This window comes from Dendropsophus ebraccatus, chromosome 1 (assembly GCF_027789765.1).
Source record: "Dendropsophus ebraccatus isolate aDenEbr1 chromosome 1, aDenEbr1.pat, whole genome shotgun sequence".
NCBI classification, from domain to species: Eukaryota; Metazoa; Chordata; class Amphibia; order Anura; family Hylidae; genus Dendropsophus; species Dendropsophus ebraccatus.
Window position 1 is genome coordinate 138,770,923 of NC_091454.1, and position 20,977 is coordinate 138,791,899.

Sequence of the window (20,977 nt, forward strand, 5' to 3'; positions counted from 1 at the left end):
ACTATGTGTATAGTCCAAAGGCATTACAACTAATATTAATAATGTGGCCACCGGCAGAATACCCTAGAATTAAACATATGAAAGATGAAAGATACATACAATTAAAGGCTTCTTCCCCAACTTACTGTTCAAGTCATCCTCACATTTCATCCTTTATATTTTGTATACATTTTTTACATTTTATATACATTTTTCTTTATTTAAGCCTAATGCTGACCTATTTGAAGCTTGCTGCAATGAAAGAATTCATCAGTTTGATGATGAAGAGGAGGATATTTGGGAGGAAAAAGAGATTGGTTATGGTACACAGGTCAAGTCTAGAACTCGGTAAGTTGCATATTTATCATTTACTTTTCTATATCATTCTTGTCCTTGTAGCAGAGTTCTAATAGAAATATTTGTTTACTTTTCTATGTTACAAAGTATTTGGATTATATTTGTTTTTGCTGAATTTGAATGGCTTTAAACCTGGTTAAGGAATTTAACTTATCAGCCAAATTATGTGCCTGGGTCATCTATTTTTTTTTTTTTTTTTTATAATTACAGTTAAGCGTGTGTGGCCAAAATATATATTTTTATTGCATTTGGCCATGTCATAGTCTGTATTTCTCTATTGATGAAAGCAGATAGATTGCATTATTGCTTTTCGTGTAGGTATCGGGGTTGACTTATACAGTCATCTTCCAGTTCTCTGACATCGATCTGCAGCTGGCTTGCATGCAGATACTAATGCAAGCCAAGCCCACACCGATTAAATAAATGTACCACTTATCTTGAGCAGGTGGGGAAGGGAGAGAGAGTGAAAGGATAAATAACGACACCTAGGACAAATCGTCTGGTGTACAGCTAAAGGCCCTATTCCACGGGCTGACTGTGAGGAGCAAATGAGCGCTGTCAGCGCTTGTTTGCTTCTCGTTCCCTGCTCGCTGCCACCTCTACTACAGCAGCAGCGAGCAGGTTAGTGCAGGAAGGGCCGTGGGAAGCTGCGGGGGGCTGCCCAGTTGATCACTAGATCGTCCTGGCAACCCATAGAGGATAGTGGCGGTCTGCTGCCACCACTCCTTTTACACAGAGCGACGGCAGCAGATCGCTGCTATCACAGTCTATTACTAAGATTTTGATTTTAAATTAATAAAGTCTTCCAATTGCCTGAGTTTCCTGAGTTATTTCAGCAGCCCTAGCAGCAGCATGGCACATTTGATCAGCTTTCTGCCTGACCTGAGTTTCCTGAGGTGGTTCCAGAAGCTCGAGCCGTAGCATGGTGCATTTGATAAGCCTGCAGATGTGCCTGAATTTGCTGAGGAGTCCCTGCAGCTTATGATGCAGTTTTTCTCATGGCCATGCTAGATCTCCTGCCAAATAAGCAAGTTTTCTTTGGAGGCATTTTGCCAAATTGAAGTAAATGTTAGACCCTAAAGATGTAGTGGTGTCTCAAAAGCAAAGTACAATACATTTTACAAATGTAAAACTAGATTTGCATTTCCAGGAAAATACATAGGGGGAGATTTATCAAAGGGTGTAAAATTTAGACTGGTGCAAACTGCCCACAGCAACCAATCACAGCTCCTCTTTCCTTTCAGCACTGCCTAAAGCTGAGCTGTGATTGGTTGCTGTGCGTAGTTTGCACCTGTCTAAATTTTACACCCTTTGATAAATCTCCCCCATAGTGCTTAAAAAGAGCGCCCCTTTAACGGTGACATCCCTTTAAGAGAAACTGTAACCCTTGATACCCTCCCTTTAAGAGCGACTTTGGTACAGTCCCTTAAGGAGCAATTTTGGTGACAATGCTTTGAGTAACCTATATACTGTCCCTTTAACACCAGCTTAAGTACTGTCCCTTCAAAAAAGACTTAGGTACCATCTTTTGAAAACCAGCTTAAGTACTGACCCTTTAAGGGCGACTTGGGTACTGTCCCTTTAAGAGCGACTTGGGTACCGTCCCTTTAAGAGCGGCTTGGGTACAGTCACTTTAAGAGCTACTTGGGTACCGTCCCTTTAAGAGCGGCTTGGGTACTGTCCCTTTAAGAGTGGGTTGGGTACTGTCCCTTTAAGAGCGAGTTATGTAATGCCCCTTTAAGAGCGACTTGGGTACCGCCCCTTTAAGAGCGACTTGGGTACCGTCCCTTTAAGAGTAATTTGGGTACCGTTCCTTTAAGAGCGATTTATGTAATGTCACTTTAAGAGCGACTTGGGTACCATCCCTTTAAGAGCGGCTAGGGTACCGTCCCTTGAAGAGCGACTTGGGTACTGTCCCTTGAAGAGCGACTTGGGTACTGTCCCTTGAAGAGCGGCTTGGGTACCTTCCCTTTAAGAGCTGCTTGTGTACCGCCCCCTGTGAGGTAAAATCACAAAGACAGGACTGTCACTCTAACCTTCCCATGCATCCAATGTACCTGCGTGCCAAATTTGGGTTCAAACAGTTCAGGCGTTCAGAAGTCTATAAGGGACAGACAGAAATTAATTTTTATTATATAGATAAAGAGAAAGAAGATTGAAATGAAGTGAAGATTGATTGTATATTTGTGTTAAAGAGCCCAGTTACACATGCTGCAGATGACAAGCACCAATCTCACAAGTATAATAATATAGTATCTGTGTCCTCAAAAAGTAAAAGAAAAATCTTCAGGAGAATATTGAGTTCTGATTCTCATTGCTTTGCATTTCACTACAATTGCAAGGAGAAAAAAATAGTGGTTTTGTTCTTTTCTCTCCTCATTGGCCTGATATTTTTAGTTGCAGGTTTGGAGTATCACAGTCTTCCGAGGATTCATCCCGCAGTGACTTGGAGAATGGAGAGCCAGAGGGCAGCCCTGCAACTGATGATGAAGGGCAGGGAGGTTGTCACAATGCAGAAACACCGCCTAATCTAAGTCCAATCAGTGGTAGTCCTCCAACGCATAGAGAGAGCACAACCTCAGAAGGTAAAAACTAAAACTTTTTTTCTTTAATTAAAAAATATTGCGTCAGCAGACTATGACACATGTTTAAAGGGGTATTATGATTCCACAATAGATGTTGCTTTTTGCATAATAAAAAGTTATGCACTTTACCAATAAAGCGCAGTGCACTTCTCCAACCAGGGACTCACCTGTGCAGGGATTCTCCACGTAGTAAAGGCAGCCGGGATACAAATAAAGAACTTAACATCCAGCAGCTTCGTTGTGTCTAGTCCGCTTATATTTATTAGAACATAAAACCACATCCCATATGCACAAAGGATGCCAATCTGACACATTTCGGGTTTGCTAACCCTTGGTCATTGCTGTGACTAAGGGCTAGCAAACCCATAACATGTCAGATTGGCATCCTTTATGCATATGCAATGTACTGTCATTTGTGCTTATGGGATGTGTGGTTTTATATTCTGATAAAGACAAGCAGACTGGACACATCAAAGCTGGATATTAAATTCTTTGATTGTTATTGGCTAGACTGCACAATAGCAGAAATCACTAATCTGGGGTTGTTTAAGAGGATTCAAACTATTGGACTGAGCTACTCAGTATGCATGACTCGCGATCTCTGACACACGAGGTAAGAAATCAAGAAAACACAGGGGTATCAGTAATATTAAGACACATGCATTTTTTCATGATTCCAAATGAAACATTAGTGCATTTTGTATGATCTGATAGAAAACAAAAAGTAATGTTTATTTGTGGAACAATGCAATGCAAAATACATCTGATTTCTTTCACTTGTGTTTTCATACTAAGAGACTGGATGGACTGCTGTGTTTGATGAGCATGTGAACTCCAAACCTCCCACTCCTTGTGTAGCTTTGGATGTAGGTTCTAGTGTGTGGGATGCACCTGCTCCAGAGACGTCCACTCCTGAAGAAAAGGGATGGGCCAAGTTTACTGACTTTCAGCCATTTTGTTGGTAGGTTGCTCAGAACAAAACTGGAAACAACAGAAGAGATTGCACAAATCGAATAGAAAAATATAACAAAAATCTTTATTGGAAATTATAAATTAATAAAATTACACAGAGTAATTACACTTCACACACGTGCGCACTACTCACTCATTCACTTTTTTTTCACTTTTTTTTGGGTGTATACCAACAATGCATCTGTGTTCCTTATGTGTGTGTATATATATCTGTGGTAAATGAATTAAGTCCATTATCTCCTGATGAAGTGAGCGAAACGTACGTCGGGCTTTTGTGCCAGGCGGGTGGTAGGATTTCAGTGTGGTATTGTCTGTGTTCACTGAGTTACTTGTATTATGGATGTAATGTACTGATTTTACTGCTTGGTTTTTCACCAATATTTCCATTGGGATTAGCCTGTGGAGGGGTTGCATACAGCCCCCCTCTTCTTTAATGTGATTTTTTGTAGCCTATGATTTTTTTCAGGCACCTCCCTGGGTTTGTGTATTCGGCTTATAGCTTCCATACCATTAGTGACCACTAGATGGTGCTGTTGTGATAATAATTATCTCACCCACTAAATATAATTGGGTTTTCACGGACAAGTACCACGCTGATATCTTCCTCCCTGCCTGGTTTTGACCTCTGTGTTTTATCCCATACTATACTCTGTGTAATTTTATTAATTTATAATTTCCAATAAAGATTTTTGTTATATTTTTCTATTCGATTTGTGCAATCTCTTCTGTTGTTTCTTGATTTATATGTTGCACTATAAAACGTATGTGGCAGGACTTTTTTGGAGTTGTCAGAACAAAACTGGGTAAATTATATAGTTAGAACTAGTAGATTAATCTCTTATGGGGCTACCAGCACTAGCTAGGATGATCCCGGGAAAATATATACTATCCTGACGAGCTCCATGACACCAAAAAATTGTGCTTATACAGTAAAACCAGTGATGGACAGTATGCAACCCCCCAGTGCTGTTTTTTTTATTGTTTAATTTTTTGCAGAGGGTTAGGATCTAGGTATGAGAAAAGTAAAGCTCCTCACACTATAAAGTATCTTAAGACATTAAACAACACTGAATTTTATCCTAAAACAATATTGAGTTAAAACAGTTGAGTTAAAACAGTGAGACTGTTTTACTATGTACAGTGCCTTAATATAATGGCTTATTCCAGGGTTAGGGAATCTTCGGCTGTCCAGGCCTCATGGGAATTGTAGTTTTGCAACAGCTGGAGGGCCAAAGAAAAAATAATAATTGACCTGGCTTATATGGTCATTTCTCATAAGTAATTGAAAGAGAAATAAACTAAACACAGTAAAAGGAAGCCCAGATCATTAAAATTCAAACTTTATCCCATAAAACCTGTGACTTGCTGCAGTCGTAAATTGCTTACAGAACTTGGCATAAAATAGTTATCAAAAATGTTATCCCCTTCTATGAGACATAACTTTTAATTCATATAGTAAAAACACTTTTCCAATTTTAAAATCTCATAATACTGACTCTCTGCCGTTTACAGAATACTTATATTATCATGCAGAGTGTAGTCCAGGTGACATTGGAGGTAATTTTAAGTGATTGATTACTGCAAAGTGCTTCATAGAGGTGTCTATTCCACAGTTCCTGTCAAAGTCGTAATCAAAACACCCCAATGCATGGCGTTATCCACTGTACCTTTGTGACCCTAGTAATTCATTAATGGAGAGCTTACTCTAAAAAGGGGGATTCTGGCCCTTTTATGAGCACCTTAAATCACTCGCCTTAGCTTGTTCAGCCCAAGTGCATTTTATCTGAGATTGTCCCCAGTGTCTTTAGTGGTTAAGAGATGCTGTTGGGTGAGATACTTATATGGAGCATCAAAAATGGAGCTCCCATATAAGATTTGCCCCTTTTTGCTTTGAGATTCTACAGCTGTAAAATACAGTTTTACTTGTTCTTTGCTGCCAGAGCATCCGGGGAAATTAATTATGCCATTTGCTAATATTCAAAGGCCCCTTGTCTAATGTTTTAAGGGGTTGTCTAGTTTGAACACCCTGGTATGATAGAGGTCAACTCTTAAAGATGTGACCTTAAGCCACTGGGGCTTAACAAAGAAATGCAGTGTTGCCAATTGAATTCATTAGAAATATTATTTTAAATTAAATTGTACTTGAATATTTAACAAGAATATTTAGTGGCTCTTGTATTGACTAATCTTACAAAATGTCTTAAGATTTATGCTGTTAGTACAACAGAAAAGATGATATTGCTTATTAACTATTACTTCTGTTCATAGTTCTGAATCTGGTCCCCGATGCAGTTCACCAGTGGATACTGAGAGCAGCGCGTCAGAGGGACATTCTAAGCAGAGTCAAGAAAAGTTCTGTAAGCATGTGTTTGGCTGATTTGTAGAAATTGTTGCTACCTTTGTATGTACAAGTAATCACTGTTTACAGAGCATTGCTGGATGTGCTCATGAAAATCAGTCATGTTTAAATGTAAACACCCAAGGACAGTCAGCCTATCCCCATAAACATTAAATTGTCGCAGTGTCAATAATCAGTGAATATACTGTATAATTCTGGATACATCAGTAGAAATTTGCTTCCCTTTATGGTATGTCATGTCATAAGTAGTGTTAAGTGGAGAGGCCAAACTGTTTGAGGGTGGAAGCATGTGGGGAGCTTTATTAAGCCTTATAGTCTTATAGTAACATTTTCTTTGTTGCCCATAGCAAACAAAGCTCAGCTTTAATTTCTCATATTGCCCATAGTAATATGAAACCTGAGTTCTAATTGGCTGTTATAAGCAACAAAAAGAATCTCACAGTTTTGATACATGAGGCCCTAATCAGCAACCAGAGAAATAGAATTGGAAGAGAGTTTGGAATAGATTGCAGCATTGCATGATTGAAACTGTAGTCTCCACTGACTCTTGCTGTACTGACTCTCCACTGACTCTTTCATTTACATGAAATGTTTTGCTTCTCTTGGCTCTACAGTCAGTGCCACGTCCCCATGTGTGTGGAATGTATGTGCAGCTAGAAAGGCTCCGGTAATTGGTTCAGATAGCAGCTCTTCTGGTGGTTCTGACAGTGAAGAAGACGATAAAAACAATATTATTACCGAAACCATAAGCACTGGAGCTGGACATGAGACTATCCGACTCACCATGGACACCAAGAATGAGAAGGCTACATTTAGTAGGTAAATGCGTAAATTTAATGTGACAAATTTTCTGTGTTAAACACATAACACTTAGTTTAGAAACAGAGGGTAAGTCCACACATTAGATATTTATGTTACATGCAAACTAAAAATCCATTTTAAATCCACTGTGAAAATCTGCACCAAAATAGACATGCAACTGCCGGGGTTTTTGAAAACTCCATCCACATGCATTGTTCTGTGTAGTCAGATTTTTGGAATGGAATCTTGAGACAAGTCTTTAGGGTGTGCAAACAAAAAACCTTCCAGAAGGAAGACAAATGCCTTTATTTTCATTTGCTTTTATTTTCTTTGTAAAGTGTCAAAGAGGCTTTCCCACGCCCCTGATTTTTTGCAAGCTTTAATACCTCCTCATATACCCCATCCCTGACCAGCCGAAGTCCAGCTTTGGAAAGCCTCTCTGACACTTTGCACTGGAGAATAAAAGTGTTTTTTATGTTTTATGCGCACAGACACATATATGAAAGGAGCGTGTCTTCTTGTCCTAATAGCTATCTAACAGCGTCAGCAGTTTGGAATTTGAATTGCAGCTAACAGATTCACTTAAATGTGCACTAGAATGTTGAGCCATATTCTGACGTACACTGTAGCACCTTAAGCCACACCCTTTTTGGATTTGGAAAGGTGTCTAAAATACCTAATAAATGTGGAGAAAGTTCCAATGGCCAGCTTTTGGACAAAGTTTTGGCACAGACACATTAGTACATCTGTTAGATGCAAAATGTGCCAGGCAAAAAGTGCCAAGAACACTCAAAATGGACAGTATATTAAATGAACAAATTACTAGTTCTACTGAATTGTTTTATACAAAAAATATATATCAGTTTGCACAGCTTATTTTTATTGTGATGGGTTCCCTCCAACAACATATACAATTAAAGAGAACCAATCGCAAGAAAATCATACATGCAGCTATAAATACAGTGTTATATAGTCCCAAGTACTATTTCCAGCCATATAAGTAATCACTATCAGCGTTACTAATATGGGCTGAAAATGTACTTTGTAAATGTCCCACGCTGTATGTAAATGATACCTGTGTAGGTATTGGGGTGGTCCCCAGCAGCTAAGTATTCACGGATGTCGGAAAACATCTTTAGTAATTAAGCCTCCTCTTAGCATAGGAGACAGTAGCCATCGCTGAGTGCTGACACCTCCAGAGAGACGAGATTACCGAAAATCCTTTAACACCACAAAATGTTTTTAAAACAAAGAAAGGTGCAGAACCCTAGTTATACACTTGTTTCATTCTTCATCTTGCTTTGTTGCCCAATATGCCTTAAATGATTGCCTGTCATTTAGATAAACCTTTGACATTTCACAGGGACATGTCAAAAGTTTTGATGATTCGGGGAGAACAACATGGAGAAGCACGCAGTAGCGCGATTCACTCCCCCATTGTCAATTATCTTCATCCTCCGACCCCATAGACTTGTAATTGAGCAACAGGACAGTGAATGCTGAGGTGAAGAGTTAAATGCGCTACCACGTGCTTCTCTTGCCTCACTCTTCTGATTACTGGAGGTCTCACCCATGAGATCCCAACCAATACCTGCGACATGTCAAAAGATTTTTTTTTTTTTTCTTTAACTGGCAGTGCCCATTTAACTTCATGTAGCTTTAAAGCTACGTCTTAGAGTCACTGGTTATAGAACATTGCCCCACAAAAATAAAGCTAGTGGAAACTTGGTAATAAACAAAATTGCACTCTGATAAATGTAATTCCCACTGTGTTAGTTTGTCAGTTAATCACCCATGATAGTTTTGTAGTTTATAGATCGTTTTTATGGTGCGTTCACACCTACAGGATCTGCAGCTGATTTTCTGCAGCAGATTTTATTTAAATAACTGAACACAGCATCAAATCTGCTGCAGATCCTGTAGGTGTGAACGCACCCTAAACATAAATTTCCTACATATACCTCATTCCTTTTTGAACACTTAAGCTTACATCATATTCAACCTGTCCTCACTATTTATTTTACTGTTTCCTCTATATTTTCTCTTGTGTCATATCCTGTCCTTCTCCCTTGTCTTCTCTCCTGTTGTGGTTACTGCTCAGAATCTTTACACCTGCAGGGTATGTACAGCATGCCAGGTCAGGATTCAAGCACCTCAAACACCCAAAGGAGCAGGGAGAGTCTCATTTCTTTTTACCACTCTCATTAAGTGCATGGTTTACTCATTCTATATGTAACTGACTCACCACGTGTCCTACATATCAATTCATTGCTGTCAGATCTTTTTATTTCTTATATTCTTTTTATCATTTGCATTTAAAGCAACACAGAACACAGGCAATAATTGTGGATCTATACATTGTAGCCGTGGAAAGGCTATGGGCATGGACATCTTTGCACTGATTTATGATTTTTTATTTTATTTTTTAAATACAGTGGTGCCTTGGCTTACGAGCATAATTCGTTCCAGGACTATGCTTGTTATCTAAATCCACTCTTAAACCAAAGCAAAGTTTCCCCTAAGAAATCATAGAAATGCAGACAATTTGTTCCACATCCCAAAAATAATAATTTATTATTCTGAATAACATGCAAAACTAATAAAACAAACATTCAGAAACAGCAGAATATGTGATATTATAAGTTACTGTACAGTAATGGAGAGGATGGGAAACACAAGGGCGGACAGAGACTGCAGAGAGCATGAAGGAAGGAGCAGGGCAGATGTGGGCACATACATGCAGCCCGCTCTGTCTGGGGAGAGAGGGGTTACAGCTATGAAGAGATTACCCCCCACAGTCCTGTCCTCTGATGCAAGCCCCAGCCTGAAGTTTATCTGCTATGATTTGGAAGGTGAGGGAGACTTCCTGGGTCAGAGTACAGTGCTGTAGACCACACTATGCAGGCCATGCCCCTCCCCCACTCGCACTCCCACCCAGTATAGGGAGCTCTTAAACCAAAGCAATGCTCTTAAACCAAGTCACAATTTTGAAAAACTATAAGCTCTTAAACCAAAGCAATGCTCTAAAACCAAGTCACAATTTTGAAAATCTATAAGCTCTTAAACCTAAATTCTCTTAAACCAAGTTACTCCTAAACCAAGGTACCACTGTATATAAAATGAAGCAACTTTCTAAATAGTGTTCATTAAAAATTTCCTACAATTTATCTGGACTTTCGGAGTGACTTTGGGCCCTATTACACAGAGCGATCATATGCAGAATGAGGCCAGTTGGGCAGATCATCGCTGCGTGTACTAAAGACAACGATCAGCGGATGACCACTATCATCAACTGATTGTGACTTTAGGTCCTGACCTAAAATTATTGGCCACCAGGTGCGCATCACTACATGTAATAGTAATGTGCGGTCAACAGCTGATGAATTTGTAAAGAAAAATAAACTGTGAACGTTACCTCTCCATGCTCCGCAGTGTCTTCCTGGGTTCTCTTTGCTCCCCACAGCCGCCAGTACAACTTCAGAGAGCAGCTCTGAACTTGTATCAGAGGCTGCACGGAGCAAGGAGAATCCAGGAAGCCACCGGAGAGCATGGAGAGGTAACATATACAGTTTATTATTTTCTTTACAAATTCATCAGCTGTTGGACACACATCACTATTACACATAGCGATGTGCACCTGGTGGCCAATCATTTTAGGTCAGGACCTAAAGACACAATCAGCTGATTATTATTTGTTAATTATGTCTATGCAGCCCTTGTGCGCTAATCGAGCCTTGTAATAGGCCCAGTAAACAAGCATCGATCTAGCAGATCAGTGCTCGATTACTAAAGTGATCAGGGTGTATAAGGGTCCATTTACACAGAAAGATTATCTGACAAAGCCAAAGCCAGAAACAGACTATAAACAGAGATCAAGTCATAAAGGAAAGCCTGAGATTTCTCTTCTTTTCAAATCCATTCCTGACTTTGGCTTCAAATCTTTGGCAGATAATCTGTCAGATAATCTTTCTGTTTAAATGGACTCTAATACAACTTTTACTCACCACCTCAGGCTGTGGAAAGGGGAGAAAGCACAAACCAAGAATCAAAAAAGTATTTTTGAAGGTGTTCATAGCCATTATTTTTTTTATTTTACTGTATAATCTGTTTGTGTTGGTGCACTTTATTGCAAATGCAGTGCAAATTTTTGTAACAAAAATACACAAAAAGTCCTAAATCTTTAATTGTTTCATATTTTTCAGACTATATGATGTACCCCTGCGTCATACTAATTTAAATGTGTCTTGTGGTCCAGTTAAGTGGAGGGGTTAATGTCGCCAACTTTGGTTGTCTAGGGTAGAGGAGGTGTTAGTATTTTATACCTTTTTGTATGTATTTTATTCTACCAGGTAATCCTTTATTATGAGGGCAAAACATTAAAGATTTTCCAGCAGTGTATGGAGCATGGTGGAATGAAGGTGTGTGTGTGGGTGTGTATGTAAATATCTTACTCCAAGGTCCTATTCAACTCCAGGCCCTGCCACAATTACTGATGGCTCTGTCCAGTAAAAAGACGTTTTATGCATTGCTTAATCATGCCAGAATCCCATATAGCAGTGTTCAGAAGTGAAGGGGAACAAAAGTGGTAAATCCATCTCTGCTGCAGTGCAGATACTCTAAGGTTATGTTCACACTGAGTAAAACAGGCGGAATTCTGCCTGTCTCAATGTGTCATAGCCTGTTTATGGGAGAGCGCACGCTCCCCCTTGCCGCTGCTCTCTGCTCAAAGAAGTGACATGCCACTTCTTTGAGTGGAGAGCGGCGGCTGCGGAGTGCACGCTCTACCATAGACAGGCTGTGGGACACTGAGAGAGGCGGGATTGGGAATTCCTCCTGTTTTACTTAGTGGGAACATACCCTAATGGTTCCTGCTGAACATCGTTTATGTAACTTGAGTAGTAGCATGTGATTGGCTACACCAGGCACATCATTGACTATGGAATTTAAAGAAGGACAAACCAGGACCACCAGAGCACTGGCTCCAGACAAGTAGGGAATTTAACGATGACTGTTATTGTTTTACATTTGTGGCTGCTTGTTTTATTGTTATTATTATTGGGATAACACCTTAAAGAGTCACCACTCGTGGCCTGTCTGTTTTAGCACATACATACAATGTCTGTGAAATAACAGTTCTGGAACTGGATCTTTTGTCATGGCTCTGATGTCCTGTTTCTCTGATATTTTTACTAAAAACATATGACTAAATAACCAACTGGGTGTTACCGATTGGGGCATGTCCCTTCACTGTCTAACACTATCCAACCAGACTGTGTAGCGACTTGCCCCTTAATTCAGTCTTTGTTATTCAGTCATATGGAGATGAGGTGGATGTATGCTGCTGCAAGCTCTACGCGCCCACCACCACCACCACCACCACGTTTGAGTGCTACAGTATGTAGTATTTTATTCAGATGGAATAGTGTGTGGCAGTATTATATTGAGGGGGCAGAGTGGGTGGCAGTGTGAGGAGCACAGGATGAGGGTTTGCTGTAAAAGTTTGAAGCTATTGATGTCTAAGTGTCAAACCTGCAGAGGTAAAATGCAGCACAACGAGGTCATTGTAATCTGGACCAGATGGAGAAGAAAAGGAATTACAGAAAAGGTGCCATTAGTACTGTATTCACTTGTAGGACCTATCCCTACATTAATGGCTGGAAACAAGGGGGGCTTCCAGCGATGCTTGTTTTGCAGTCCTAGCCCCCATTTTTAAGATTGGGCCCTGTACCCTGTATGTTAATAAATCGCTGGGTAGCCGTCAGGGCTTGACAGTCAGCAACTCACTGCAGGTGAGGTTAACACGCAGTCTGTGATACTGTCCAGTCAGATTGTCTTGCAAGTATTGTCCGTGAGATTTTCTGTCAGAAACAGGGAAAGGGCTACGTTGGCAGGACAAGTATTGCAACTAGGTGAGCCTCCTGGTTTCCAGCAATGAATGTAGTGACAGGTCCTCTTTCAAAGAATATAATGTTATGGTGTGTGCGACACAATGGGAATCTCTCACACCAAGTAGGGAACCTGTTATTACAAATGTGAATCCCACCCCTGTATGTAGGACCTGTGTATACGAATATTTGTCTGATGTTGAACAGAGGATCAGGGTTCTTCCTATTCACTTACTTTTGCAGCTCATTACAATGTTACAAGCCCCTGAGATTCTCCCTCCTCCTGGCAAGCATTTGAAGTGTGCTGAATGTTTTGAAGACTTTAGTCTGCCTGAACTGCATGTGTTCTATATCTATCTTTGTACTGCTTTGCATGGTGGGCATGGTTTAACTAAGAAGAGCAACTAGCTTTTGTGAAATGTGCATACTGTCTCCTATAGAACCGATTGAAACAGTTTAGCCACTTTCCTTTACTGAAAAAAAACATTTTTGCTTTTCTTGCACATAGTTTGTTTTGTAAAGTGCAGATTATTTCTTTTTTTTATTGCAGAATCTATGTTTCTTTAATATAAACATTTTTTTGCTTCCTTCCTTAATTCATAGCCACATATGTTAAAGGAGTTATTCTGCAGAAATATTTTTCTTTCGAATCAACAGGTTTTAGAAAATTATATAGATTTTAAATTTACTTCTATTTTAAAATCTCAAATCTTCCCATACCTACCAGCTGCTGTATGTCCTGCAGGAAATGTTATCTTTTCAGTCAGTGCTGTCAGCTGACATTTCTGTCCGAGACAGGAGCTGTCCAGAGCAGGAAGATTTTCTATGGGAATATGCTCTGGACAGTTCCTGTCTCGGACAGAGAGCACTGTGTCTGACTAAAAAGTAAACATCTCCTGCAGGACATACAACAGCTGATAAGTATAGGAAGGCTTGTAATTACAAATCTGTATAATGTTCATGTCTCTGAAGGCTTACTTCTAGAAAGTGGAAGTGAGTGCCAGGGAACAGAAAGCTTCAGTCCTTTTCTGCTTCGTGAACAATCCCTTTAAAGTATGTGCTAAATATATATAACACTCTTGTGATTAGAGGCACATGCTCTCTCACACTGACGTTTTACCCCTATGTGTTGCATATGAGATCTGTGACATCTTGCCAGTGGTGGATGAGATGGTAATAAGACTGCCATGTACTGCCTGTGTTGCTTACCAACATTGACTTCAATTTTTCCCAGCTTTTTCATGAATATTACATAATACATATGTCATGTCTACACCAAAACAAGGCATAAACACAGACAAGGCTGTGAATAAGTGAATTTACAATTTTTTATAACTAATTGTCCTTGGTTTGCCTTAGTAACTAACCATTATCTATTATTAAAAAAATATTCTTGGTACCCTCTACTTCTACAGTAATCCTGATGCCCTAGTCATTGATCAGTTGACAATTGCTGATACCAAATGTGCAAATGAAAAATCCCCTTGCAATGCCAGTGCAGAAGACCAATCACAGGAGCAGAATTTGATTCCAACTTGCACAAATTCACAGGGCCTTTGTAAAGAGAAGAGGTAAGTGCAAAATCTTTAGAAAAGCAATCCATTTTTACTCAAACACTAAATTTACATCACTGACTTTAAAGAACAAGATGATGTTCATTAGTTTACATTAAAGGGAATCTTTCCCTACATAGAGAAGCACTGTGGAAAACAGTACTCTATTGAGTAATATAAACCTTTTTATTCTAGTGATGCAAATGGGTTTTGTTCTCCATTGTAACTATCCTTGAATTACTTAAATGCATGCGGGGAAGCTGAATGTAACCCACCAGGAAACTGGCATCACACAGATCTTGATGGTCTTGGAAGTGATATTCTTCAGAGACTCTGCCAGTTCCATTTTTGCAGTAGTTTTTCTAAAAATACTTTTGCTCAGCTGTTGACTACAGAACGTTCATGCTCTTTAGTTTAAGATATTTATGAGCCTCCACTTCCCTCCGGCAGATTTATGCCTATACCATTAAAAAACAATTGAGGAATAGAACTCATTAAAAAATACCCATAAAGCTATGTTAATTTACAGATAAAAAAAAAAAGCTTTCTGATGGTGGCAGTGTAAAAAAAAAAACATTTTTACAAAAAATTAGCAAAAACAGTAAATCATCAGGGCCCGTGTCACAACACTGGCAGTAGGGCATCAGGCAAATGAGAAATGCTTATTTTCCAGTATTTTTTTTAAAATAAAATGATGCTGAAAAACATCCCTTTCCATCTATTTTTGCCTTCTTCATTGCTCATTATTATCCAGTGAGTGCATACATATTGATGGTCCACAGTAAGCTACTAAAAACAGTTCTTCCTTTTTAGGGTTATTATACAATAACTTATAGGTCTAGGTTGCTAATTTCCTTTGTACTTACAGTCATGAAGATCTTACCCTGAATTCTGAAGCATCATTAAATGGGCCTGCATGACAAAACATCAGCTCCAAATGACATTGGGCGTGAGGCGGGACCTCGAATTCCCAGAGACCTTTGTGAAGATACAGTAACATCTGGTTTGTTTGGAGAACCCTATGCCAATTATTTGTGCACTGCAGGAAAATAGAAAAAACTGCTGGATGTGCAGCAAGCGGAACTGAGAACTTAGAAATACAATTCTGGGTGTGTTTCTTCAGACCCTTGTGATGCTTTGAAAGAAATACTGCCTCCTGCCACTGCAACTTCTTCCGTATCATTCTATCATCATACCTGTTGAAAGTACAAGGCAGCTGGGAAATTAGCATGAATGAAGTAGTGTTTCTTTGTCTGCAATCTTTGCAAAAACTTTATTATTTTAGCAATAATTCTCCAAACATTAGTTCAAATTCTTCAATCTGCTTGCAGACGTGATACTTTTCAGCAGTACACAGCAGTCCAGATCACAAGCAGGTCTAGTGTGTGGCGAAAACACTGGACATAAACTGATACAGACGGGTTACAGTCTTCTGTTTCCGTGCACTTTACCTTCTGATCCTTTTCAACAACCTTTGATTTTGAAAAGGACACATTTTTAGTTTAATATAGTAAAAGTCTATCTCCTTTATTAAAATATGACCTCTGAAAGTTAAATCTGCAGTTCATACCGATCAGGTTCCTGCAGTTTGTGACCATTACAACAGCTATTACTCTGTCGTCTGTTGCAGCAAAATATCTCTACCTTTTGTCTGCCGGCACAATTTACTTGTAGTACCCAAATGTCTGTTCATGTCCGGTTCTTCTGATCATGTACCCTATGAAGAGAAAGTCAAGAAAGGAATAACCGTGTTGATTCTGAATAGTAGGGTATATCTAAGCACTTGATCTTACGAGTCTACTCTATATTCTGCTTGTTTGCACTCCGCACTATTTTACCATTATATTATATTGACACTTCTTTAAGATAACCATCCCAAATTGCATTGTAAGATGCATGGTTCTCTCAAAGATGTCCACTATATGTGCAGTATATGATGTCACAGCAGATCCAGTTCTGCTAATGGCATGGTCATCTATAGAGGTTTTTGCTGTAGTTCTCTTTCAGACATTTTTCACACATGACAGTCTCATATGTACAAACCAAGCATATTCTTTACCCCTCCATTCTTAAAAATATGTAGGGAAAAATCAAGTTGTCCCATACTTTTAAGTAGGATTTTCAAACTACAAGAGCAATTTTAGACTTTTAGACTTTGTTTTTAGCTTTTTTGTTCTTTTAAATTATTGTCTTTTTAAACGTGATAATGATTTTGAAGCATAATTTGTTTTTTAGGATACTGCGTTGTCAATAATGTTTTTTTTTTTTTAATCGTCCTGCTTCTCAAATTTTATTTTAATTTTTTTAACAATGTCACTGAAAACTCTGTGCCATAGTATTTTCTTAAGACATGTCATTGTTGACTTTTATGATAAGGTTACATTTCAACAAATTTTGTTTTTCCTTTATTTTCATGTGTTTGGTAAATTACATTAGATCGGTATGAAAACCTAGGTTCAGCTAGTAAAATTTCATGTTTTGTTTTAGGTTATTACTTCACTAATGGAAATATAAGTGGAAATCGTATTCGCTACTTCAGTTTAAAGTGAAAGTGTTGGGTCTTCCATGTTGGGTCTACCTAAGGGCAGGATAGAAGTGGGGAAGATGGAAACCTTGTGGGGGGAGGACACATGACTTAAATCCCGATTACATTAAACCTTTTACTTAAACCTGATAAGATAATAGAAAATAATATGCCAGAGCTTAGCATCTCTGCCTGTATCCTATAATCCTTTATCATAGAAGACCATCACATTTTCTTTGCCCATATGTTAATTGTTTCTGCTCTTTGAAGGAGAACCTCAAATTGATAAATGATATAGCCCAGTAAATAGATCTGGATTACTACAACCAAGAAAGGCTAAGGTGAGTCAGTGTTGCCATATCCTCAGGAATTGTTCATGGCTGCTGTTCAGAAAGTTTTATATGTTATCATAATTATTATTTTATCCATAGCATGTTGCACCTTTTTTTTCCCGTCTAAACTTAACATCTGAAGATGAGAGGTCAATAAATAGAGCTATGTTTTTGGAATAAATGAATCACAGTGATATTTTTTTTTTAAATGCTTTGTGGCAATGAAAGGCATTGTATGAGATTAGGGTTTATTGTTTTTGCTATCATTCTGGTACTACACACTAGACCTTTTCACTTAAATGGTCTGAATTTGCAGTTCTAGCTACAGACCATGTACAACAGAAGAGCTGTTAAGGTAGGTTAACACTACAGTTGGGCCTTTCAAGGCATGCCTACTTCAGCTGCCTGTGAAAATGGGTTGGTAATGTGTACGTGCACGGGTTAGCACATTTGCCACTGACTTCATTGTCCCAAACATATTTCTCTTTTGTCTACTTCTTGATCATTTCTTGCGTGTATGTAAGTCTTTAACTCAGACTTTAAAGTGCTGTGATCCTTGCTTTTGAGTCTGAGGCAAAACATGTGCAGGAAATTACCCAAACGTACAGGCTTGTGCTGGTTTAGGGCATGTACAGTATACATCAGCCATTTGATAGTTGCCAACATATATGTGCATTAGAGAGCACAGTCATAGTGTGAACCTACCTTTAGGCTGCCTTCACATGTGGCAGTTTTTGAGACAAAGCGTGAAGTGGATGCAGCAGGAATCAGAAGTATAAGCCCTTTTTTTTTACCTTTCCCATTCCATTCGTTCATTCGATTTGGCTAAAAAAACTTCAATGAAATCTTTCCCAAAAACTGTTGTGTGTGAGAGTAGCCTTAGGCTGGTCACACGTAGTAATTTTTTAGAGCGCTCCCACTCAAGTTTTTGAGTTAAAAGTCAGGAGTGAATTCAGAAGAAAAAGGAAGGGCTTATACTTCTTCCTGCTGGATCCATTTCTGGCTTTGATTCAAAAACTACAGTGGTGGTTCTCAAAAATTGTGATTCTACCCAAAAAAGACAAAAGAAAATAGTCTTTTCCCTAGTCTTATGCAAGACTTTTAAGGTATTAATCTGGCGGTGCACTTTATAAATGATAGCTGAGCTGTGTTACATTGATAGGCCCTGTCTACATCACAGTGCCACTTTAAAAAGATCTTAGAGCATTTCTAATTGTAAATGGTATTTTCCTCTTCCCTTATCCAATTACAAATGTGCACAGGCTTTAGAATTCAGATATTGAAATGATAAGGTAATAAAAACATTTTTTTCCTACGAGTTCACATATTAGGAAATTGGAATATCCATTTTATATAGGTTGGGGGTGCTCTGCGATTTTGGCTGTCATATAGCCCCAGCCTTAATGCTATAGTATAAAACACAGTATCTTGAGCACGTTATGTTCACACATAGTATTTCCATCAGTCTTTTGGTCAGTCTTTTTTCAACCAAAGCCAGAAGTGGGTTGAAAATGCAGAAACTGTGCAAATCTTTCCATTATAGTTTTGCCCTGTCAGTTCCTCTCCTGGTTTTGGTTAAAAAATATAATGACCAAAAGACTGACAGAAATGCAAAAATACATATTTAACACACTTGAATGAAACCAGCCCTAAGCTGCATTTTGTCATTGAAACTGCACCTTGCATAGTCATGTCAGTATGGGGATAAAAACACATAGGCTTAGAACATTAAAGAAACTCTGTACCCACAGTCTGCCCCTTCCCCCCCAAACCCCTCCCCGGATAGCTGCTTTTGTTCCAAGATCTGTCCTGGGGTCTGATCAGCAGGTGATGCAGTTATTGTCCTAAAAAACTTTTAAACTTGCAGCCCTTTGTTAAATTGGTGTGGTCTGATGTGTCTGCACAGACACTGTAGGCTACACCAGTTTGGCACAGGGCTGCAAGTTTAAAAATAGTTTTTTAGGGCAATAACTGCATCACCTGCCAAACGGAAACACATACTGTGCTCTGAACTTGTAGATTAACAAGCAGGCATGTCAGGGCAAGTGGAACATAATAGTGGAAGAAACAGTAGAGAAATCTAGTAACAACATGGTATAACTTGAATGTCTCCAAATATATGTATCTAAAGAGATGTCCAAGGCAGCAATGCACATATGCGTTAAGGTTTATGTTAAAAACATATGTTGTTCTACTATTGTCACCACAGAGTGCCAGGAAGCAAGTTTATATAGCTGCATACTTAGTAAGGTTTAAAAAAAGATACATTTCCATCAAGTTCAACCAATCAGCTGAAGATAAAGATGTGAATTAAGCTGCTGAGATTATATATACATATATATATATATATATATATATATATATATATATATATATATATACACACATATATATAAAGTGAACACTTAGATTAGGAGAGGCATCTCGCTGTTAGGCTAAAATCAAAAGAGTGAATCTAAAACATAGAGAAAGCATTTTTTTTTTTTTGGGGGGGGGGGGGGAATCAAACCTCCCCACCCCCATTGCATGCATATTTCAGGAGCATTGTTTTACTGTTCTTGGTGTACCTTCCTCTACCACTGCTTCTCAGTGTTTTATTCTATTGTTCTATTACCTGTTTATTCCTCTTTTTGTTGCTAGCTAATATAATAGAATTGCGCTGAGTCGGGAAGATACAGCAACATGACATTTTGCTGATTTGACTGTTTAGTAAATGAAGCATTTAAGAAAGGTGGATACCCTACAATGCAATGCAAAACCAAATCAAACATAGATACATGTATAGAATATTATGTGTGTACAAGTCTTCCATGGCATGCTGCAGAAGGTGTGGAACAGACATGGCAGATAAAAAGCCTTACTTATTTGTTCAGTAATTGCAGAAAAGGCTTTGTTATTCCTTTTATATGCAAAAGTGAAACCTTTTTTAAGCACCTTAGTTAGATGTGCTCTTCATGTTATCTTTTTGTGTCTCTCCAGGTCAATACACAAAATATATAAAACTGACATATATGCACAAATATTAGAAACAACATGGTATTTCAGTGATTTGGGGACATAGAGGCATATAAGTTGTTTTATTGAACACCGGTTTGTCTTGGAGTTGGCACACACCATTGTAAAGTTTACCTATGGATTTAACCTATGTAGCTAGCTGTACTATGTACATAGATAAATTACTAGTACCAATTCTAAGTAAAGCTGGTCATACACATTTAATCAATGTTAGCTGACAGCCATCTTACCTGACTTTCCCATACATGTGCTCACTTGGTTCAGGGGAGGATGCATGAGAAGATTGGAGAAAGTCACTGTCAGAGTCCTCTGGTGGCTGCTTACTTCCAGATCGAGTATGCTGTAATTTCATTGTTACCCTTGGCTGTCGGGAACCCCCGTACACATTAGATGATTGGCTCCCCTGTCCACATCTCTGAGTTCGGCCACCAATAGTGTGTATACCTTTTTATGTTAAAATGTCTGTCTTGCTGAGTGTCTTTACAGCTTCCTGTAGCAATATTCATTTTGGGAAGTGTAGTCTTTTATACTATAGGCACGATACAGTGGTCTGTAGTATAAGATTGCATCTATACAAATGAAATGTAGCAGAAAAAGTTGCACTGCTGAAGCCAT

At 38.8% G+C, this 20,977-nt stretch overlaps 1 protein-coding gene across 3 annotated transcripts in view; it reads left to right on the forward strand.

Moving 5' to 3' along the window:
* Window positions 1–18,595, forward strand: part of PPP6R2 (protein phosphatase 6 regulatory subunit 2) — a 65,078-nt gene extending 46,483 nt beyond the window's left edge. For all 3 annotated transcript variants that reach the window (XM_069979609.1, XM_069979601.1, XM_069979617.1), the window contains exons 18-24: window positions 206–327; window positions 2,734–2,921; window positions 3,717–3,882; window positions 6,162–6,250; window positions 6,867–7,071; window positions 14,354–14,509; window positions 15,360–18,595. In XM_069979609.1, the coding sequence (XP_069835710.1) occupies window positions 206–327; window positions 2,734–2,921; window positions 3,717–3,882; window positions 6,162–6,250; window positions 6,867–7,071; window positions 14,354–14,509; window positions 15,360–15,411 (978 nt within the window). In that variant the 3' untranslated portion in view covers window positions 15,412–18,595. The remainder of the gene's footprint in view (window positions 1–205; window positions 328–2,733; window positions 2,922–3,716; window positions 3,883–6,161; window positions 6,251–6,866; window positions 7,072–14,353; window positions 14,510–15,359) is intronic.
* The last annotated feature ends 2,382 nt before the right edge of the window (window positions 18,596–20,977 follow it).